This window comes from Gavialis gangeticus, unplaced genomic scaffold, assembly GCF_001723915.1.
Source record: "Gavialis gangeticus isolate Ggan-Ray unplaced genomic scaffold, GavGan_comp1, whole genome shotgun sequence".
NCBI classification, from domain to species: domain Eukaryota; kingdom Metazoa; phylum Chordata; order Crocodylia; family Gavialidae; genus Gavialis; species Gavialis gangeticus.
The window spans coordinates 44,399,422-44,406,966 of NW_017728994.1; the positions used below are offsets into that span (position 1 = coordinate 44,399,422).

The 7,545-nt window shown below is 37.8% G+C and overlaps 1 protein-coding gene across 1 annotated transcript in view; it reads right to left on the reverse strand.

The window, feature by feature from the left end:
• The window catches only part of ADGRA1 (adhesion G protein-coupled receptor A1), an 841,033-nt gene that overhangs the window by 521,804 nt on the left and 311,684 nt on the right, over window positions 1-7,545 (reverse strand). Inside the window, exons 5-6 of the mRNA XM_019502677.1 lie at window positions 4,679-4,750; window positions 3,761-3,924 (exon numbers count right to left, since the gene is read on the reverse strand). Coding sequence (XP_019358222.1) covers window positions 3,761-3,924; window positions 4,679-4,750 — 236 coding nt within the window. The remainder of the gene's footprint in view (window positions 1-3,760; window positions 3,925-4,678; window positions 4,751-7,545) is intronic.

Here is a 7,545-nt window from a genome sequence, read left to right on the forward strand (position 1 = left end):
GAGACATATATATATATATATATAATATATATATATATATATATTTGAGAGGGTGGTGCCTGCCACACAGTGGGCTCTAGAAAAATGGGTAGCGACTCTGTTGGGGATGGCTCAGATAGCCTATAAGTGTCTCAATGCCAAGATGGCTCATGATTACCAGGAAGCGAAAGCTGCGATCCTGAATACCCATGACATTTTCGAGGAGACCTTCAAGTAGTGCTTTCACAAGGAATGCTACTCTCTTGCAAGCTGATCCCACCTTATTGCCCAGTGACTGAGGGACTGGTGTTGGTTCTGGTTGAAACCAGATGACACAACAGGGTGCCAGACTTTTTCACCTCCTATCTGGACTGTGTGCTTACTGCCCCACAAAAAGCCCAGTAAGCCCTACCGGTCCCTCTACCATCAGTGTACATTCCCTTTGAATGGACTGGGATGGGGATGGTGGTATCCCTGGAACGGAGTGCAGCTGGCTACAAGTACATAATGTTAATAGTCAACTCTATGCTATATCCATTGAGGCCATACCCATTTGCTCGATGACAGCCAAAGTCATAGCCACTAAGCTCATGAAGGTGTTCATGTGGGTGGGTGATCCCTGAGAAATCATTACATACTAGGTACCCAAGTTAATGTCACAGACTATAAAGTAGCTATATAAGCTAATAAATATTAAATTGTCAAGGACTTCCATCTACTACCCGCAGACTGATGGGTTGGTGGATCAGTTTAATAGAACCCTTAAAGAAATGTTAAGAAAATTCACAACCATGGAGGCCCACCAATGAGACCAGGTGGTCCCAATCCCTTCTGTTGACAGTCCAGGAGGTGTCCCAGGCATCAACAGGGTTTTATCCCTTTAAGCTGCTCTACAGCTGACAACCATGGGGAATCCTAGACTGCATATAGGAGATGTGGGAAGAGCAACCCCAGTTGGGTGTGAGGCAGGAGCTGCAGACAATGCTGAACATTGCAGTAATTGAGGAATTGTACAGTGACTGAAGAAGTCTGATTGTGCTACTTCCAAATTGGGATGCCACTATGTGGTTCTTCACCGACTTTCAAAAATTCAATGCAATCTCAAAATTCAACACATATCACATGCTGCAGGTCGACAAGCTAGCAGACTGGTTGGGAGTTGCTCGGTACATTATGACCCTCCAACTGAAAAAAGGGTATTGGTAGATCCTGCTAACACTGAAATCTAGGGAAAAGACAGCCTTTGCTATCATCTTTGGCTTATACCAATTCCAGAAAATGCCCTGTGGGTTGCATGGGCCCCAGCCATGTTCCAGAGGCTGATAAACAAGGTTCCACAGCCCCATCAGGTCATATGACAGAATATATGGAGAACATAGTGGTCTACAGGTAGAGCACCTGGACCATGTGGCTGCAGTGCTGCAGTCACTGAGAAGCAGGTCTAACTTCAAACCCAGCCAAGTGTCATGTGGGTAAGACTGAATCCTTATACCTATGGTGCACTCTGAGGAATGGTCAAATATGGCCACTGGTGGATAAGGTCTAGGCCCTGCAGAAGTTTCTAACACCGAACACAAAAACCCAGGTAAGCTAGTTTCTAGGATTGGCTGGACACTATCGGCAGTTTATACTGGCATTCTCTTCAACTGCAAGTCACCTCACAGACCTGAAGGGCAATCCTTCTCAGAAGGTACAACAGACCAGAGAATGAACCCCTACATTCTTCATGTTGAAGGCTTGCCCCTGCCAGGAACCAGTCCTGTACAACCCAAACTTTTCAAAGGAGTTTTTTACTTCCAACTGATGTTTGGCAGTGTGGGTTTGCGGTCAGTGTTGTCCAAAGTGGTGAATGGGGAGGAACACCCTATCCTCTTTTTCAGTTGGAAGCTATTCCCAAGGGAGAAGAATTACTCCATCATTAAGAAAGAAAGGCCAGGGAGTTGTCCCAGTATCCTGCTAAAGATCCTCCATGACCTCTCACAGAATCTAGAAGGAAGAAGACCATCTGCACATACTGAAAGTTGTGCACATGCAGAAACACATGTGCTTTTAAAATATCCTGTCATCAATATTTTTAAATTATGTTTAAAAACTGATTAATTAAAAAAAAAAGTCTTATTATTTGAATGCCGGTAGGAAATGGTATAGAGTTCTTTTACTAAGCCTGAACTCAAATTAAATTATTGAAAATGAAATTCTTCAATTTTGTGAGCACCATGAGTTGCATCAGATACTATAAACATCATGAAACACTTGGCAGGCATTATAAAGATTGCAAAACACTCAGCAAATAAAATCATGTGAAGCTCTCAGCAGACATTAAAAGTAGTGTCAGATTATTGGCAGTCATTAAAAACCTTGTCAAGTGCTCTGTGGATATTGTAAACAGAAATACAAGCTAGTGCGATATTATACATTCTATATCAGCAATGTTGTAAGGATTGCTTTTACAAATTATACTATCCCTGTCTGAGAACCACTGCTTCATTCTACTACAATACTCAGAGGTTTCACTGTAAAGTTTTCATTAGTTGACAGACTAGAAAAAAAATAATTAACTTCCTTCTAAAACTCCATTGGTCTCCACAGAACGTTTTCAGTAGGACCCATTTGTCCTATTTATACTGAATGCTCTGTACTAGATATTTATCAGAATGGTATTCTAAGTTTTCAAATGCTTAATAATACAGGTTAGGAAGAACACTTGTAGGAGAGAGAATCGATATAGTCTATCCAAAGAAATACTGTCATTTTGTATTCCGTTTTGCCAAACTTCTGTCATCATACCTTTGGTGAGGTCATCTCACCAATCATATCTTTGGCCCCACCCAATGAGTGAAACTCACAGCCCTCAGAATTTCCCACAGTTCACAGTTCAAAATATTGAATTTTGTACTTTGAACTTTTACCATAATTCTAGGTGGGCCCCACCTCTCTCCTTTGATACTATTAGCAGTGCCCACAAACAGCATCCTAGAAACTTCTTGTCAGTCAAGAAAGCCATTAAAGAACATTTTATGCATGGAGATTTGTGATGTGATATTTCTGTCTATAGTAAGACTTCCTAGTGAGACAATCATGATAGCTTCTGAGTGCATCTGAGGAATATTCTTCTCCGTGATGGGGGCCTCTAGCATGCTTGAACACTTCTATTGTATGCCCTTCCTTCAGACCAGATGCTCAATACGTATTTTATTCATTCATATTCTCTCTCTTTCATATCCTCTCTTTACCCTATTGCCATGATTATGATGGGAAAGCTTTTTCAAAGATTTGTTTCCTTTATGGGATTTCATACAAAGACTTCTGTCTAACTGCTTATCTTTATAAAAATTCCAGTCATCTCCAGTACAAGGTGGTAAAATATATGGTGCAGGTTTATAAATGCAAGAGATACAAGAATGCAGTTTGATATTTATGCTTTACTGTCAAATGTATAGCCTAAAAAAGACTATTGTCTTAATCCCTGCAGGAATACACTGACTTGTGTAAATATACAATGTAGAACTCTTTCTATGGATTGATGTTTTAGACCATAATTAAATATTATTTAATGTACAAGACAATTATTTTTCTGTAATGAATGTATTCTCTTTTATATGAAACTTGACAGCTGTAGTCCCTTTCAATCTTTAGACTCTTTTCTGTACCTTTATTTTTCTTGTGCCTAGGAGAAGGCTAGACTTAGTAACACATTCCTGTTTGGCATTCATCCGTCAGTTTACACCTTTTCCTGAGAAATCAACTTCGATTAATAATCTTAAAATAGTATAAAACTCACCACATATCAACTGGTTTTCCTTCAGGTTATGGAATGCCAGTCCTTGTAAAGTACTGGGGTAAACACAAACTGTTTCCTCTGCAATTCGAACAGAAGCATTTCTAGCCCACTGCAAGACCCATTTTAGATTACAATCACAAATAAGTGAATCAGTGTGGAAATGTCTAGGAAGAAAAGAAAAGGATTCTTGTGGGCACAGAATGTACTTTTGATAAATTAACGTATGCAGCAAAAGTTAGATCTACAGTGTGTAGCTAATCATGAAGACGTATCATGTGACAGTTAAACAGTATATATTCTCCTGTGGTATATGGAGTCCAATACTATGCTAACTGTATTGTCAATTTTAGTTCAACACTTTCAGTGAAAACCAGATCTTCATTTGCTTATATTCTAGACATACATTATGACAGTGACATAATTTACCCACTATACTCTAGTTAATTATGCTTCAGCATTTCCATTATACTGTAAATCCCTGGTTTAGAAGTTGTTCATAGAACTTCATTCAATTTGACTAAGCTAAGTAGCAGCTTAGGATAATTTTATTTTATATAATTAGACATATTCACAAAAAGAGTAAAGATAAACTGATTAATAAATTGAATACATTTTAAGAAATAAAAAATGGCACATATAAACCCCTTCAAATTGACATTTTAACCCTACCATGCCTGTTTTAATTTCCTTCTTGATTGTTACAGATTTTTAAAATTAGAGCTAAAGAACATAATATGCAGTATATTACCAGCCTAAGGATATAACATTATCATAGATTTTTTTCATTTCTTTGCTTTTCAAATGTAAAAAGACTAGGTAATGCCAAGATACACCACAACTCCAAAACTGTACAAAATATAGCAAAAAAAGGTTGTATATACAACTCAAAATCAAATGTATATAAGAAGATGTACTTACAAGGCTTTCAGAGATAACAATTCAGAAAAAAGTCCATATATAAGACTTGAAAAAATGTTCCCAGATAAATTCCTAGAAAACAAGCAAAAAAGTTATGTAAATAATGCAATGTAGTGGTTCTCAACCTTCTGGACTCAAGGAACCCCCTCATTAGACTCAAGGCACCTCTCTGAAAATGCCAGCTCTTACTTGTCACTCATTTTTCTACTATGAAAAAAATAATAAAGCAATTTTTCTGTTGCAAAGAACTCAATAAGATCACAACATGGCAGAATGTTTTTAATGCTATGAATTCCTATTTAAAATCTCTGGGTTTATCTCTGAATCACATTTGCAAACCTAACAACTAGGGCTGGGTGAAGCTTTGGTCCCCGATTCAATTCGGCGGAGATTCAGCCTGATTCAATGACCAAATCTCTGAATCTGAATCAAACCAGAGGACCCTTTAAACTCTCTGAATTGAATTGTAACCCTTCAAATCGATTTGGGGAGGTTCAGAAGATTTGGAGATTGGAAAATAGAGATAGCTTTAAATGTTTTTTTTAATATGTACCTCTAGGTAGCAGGTGGCTTGTGAATGCTGCAATGCTGGAGTGGATGGAGTGTCCCACAGAAGAGCGGGGGGCTCCCCAGCATGCTTGGTAGCAGACCCAGAAGTGGAACAGAAGTACTTCTGATCCACCTCTTGTTCTGCTGGGGAGCATGCGGGGCCCCCTCCCCACCATACTTCCTGGCTTGGTGACTGGTGCCTCCTGGGTCTAGGGGGGGCGGTATCTGGGGTCCCCCCACAACTGATTGCCAAGCCAGAGAGGGCACGGTCGGGGGCCACAAGCATGCTCCCTGGTGGACCTGGAAGTGGACCAGAAGCACATGGAGGGCCCCCCCTCCCCACACTCCTGTGGGATGCTCTACCTGCCCCAGCACTGCAGCATTCACAAGCCACGCTGGTACCTCAAAGTATGTAGAAAAAACTTTTAAAGCTGTGTCTATGTCAGAATCACAGATTCTCTGAATCAGCATCAAATCTTCAGATTCACATTCCACCAAATCAAATCAGGGACAGTGATCCAAATCAACTAATCAAATTACTGTCCCTGATTCTGACCAAATTCAAATCTGAATTTAATAGGCCCCACTTTGCACACCCCTAATAACAATGCTACCACTGTATGGTTCCCTGTGGCACCTTTGGAAGGATCTCAGTGCATCCCAGGGTACCATGACACCCTGGTTGAAAATCAGTGATATAAAAGTAATGTAATGCAAATAAAGTTAAACTGCAAAAAACAGAAAATGAAAACTAATATTAAGTTTTTATTATAGAACATCTTTCTGCTTTACTCTTTGGGAAGAATCAAAAATATGTACCTAAAGTTGCTTGTTGATGAAAACAATATACAAATACACATATGTGTAGAATTATTCTTTCCTTGTATCTTGCTTTCACATCAAACATATCACACAATGAAATATCTTCTAATAACCAACATTAGCTTTTCACATTCAATTTTAGTAATACTGTCAAAAATTTAAAATTGAAGTTGTTATATAATGATCTACACATATTGACAACTATGTTAAAGTTATGTTGTGTTCTTTTAAATCTATTCAGCACAACAATTCAAGATAAGGACACTTTATAAAAAGTATTAAAATGATTTAAAACTATAAAAAAAAATGCCATGAGTAATGTTAAGAAAGAAACTTTAAGGAACTAATTTGAATATTTTCAGTCTATGCAACTCCAACTGCCCCTCAGTATTGCTTCTTGGATACTTTGAAAATGAATGTCTACAAATGTATACATTTTAGTATGAAGAGTCTAATGGCTTTGTTGTTCCCCATATGTTACTAATATCAACAGCAAATGTTTAATGGTAAGTAATATTCTCTACTGCTATACTAACAAACAAAATTTGGCACAGTGTTTGAGATAAAGATTTCATATCCCATGCAGCATGTTTTTGGATTACTGACAACTCTTCCCTTTTATCTATGAAAGCCCGAAGCCTTCCAAACTTATATGACTGAATTCAAGATGGCTGCAAAATGTCAAGTCTCTCATGATTGTTCAGTTAAAAATGTGTTGTCACTAAAAATAAAATAAACTATATTGCCAGAGAAAAGATGCATACCTTTCTGATACAAAAAAAATGTTGATCTGGTTACCAAGTTTATTTATCTTCTCTAAACAAACTAAAGAACTCATGTGGAAAGTAAACATTCAATTCAGAAGCAATGTGTCATCAATGAAGGCTTTGGCAAGCTGCAGAAAAGTTCTGATCAGGGTTCATAAAATATGAAAGAAATTCTCAATGAAATTGTTCACTGTATTATGTACACAGACATATTCCTTAATTCATTCATGCCAGAAAAATTGATGAATTATCATTTTCAAAAAGGGCATTTCTTTTATGAGAATTATTGAATATTCTTGAAATATAATGAATATTACATTAGAGGTGTGTATTCATGATAATTGTGCTACATAGCAAGACCACTGATAGGCAACACAGTGGTTTGAATGATGACATGTGAAACAGTGGAGATATCTAAATTAGGACTAAAAAGAGGGGAGATGGTGAAGCCCATTTACACACTTTTAGAAATTTCAGTCAAATTCCACAAGGTATGAAGCATGTTGGTTTTCAGTCTAATGAAAATTCTGTCCATTCCATACAATAACTAGCCAAGCCTCCCATAATAAAATAAAGAAAAAAATCCACATACACTTGGTACACTCTGTTTGGACCAAGGACAGACATTGTACAAGTGTCAAGAATAAAAAGTATCAGTGTAAGGAAATCACACACGGGGTATTATCTCCCTATACCATGTCTAGAAGGCAGGAACAGTTACATATAAGC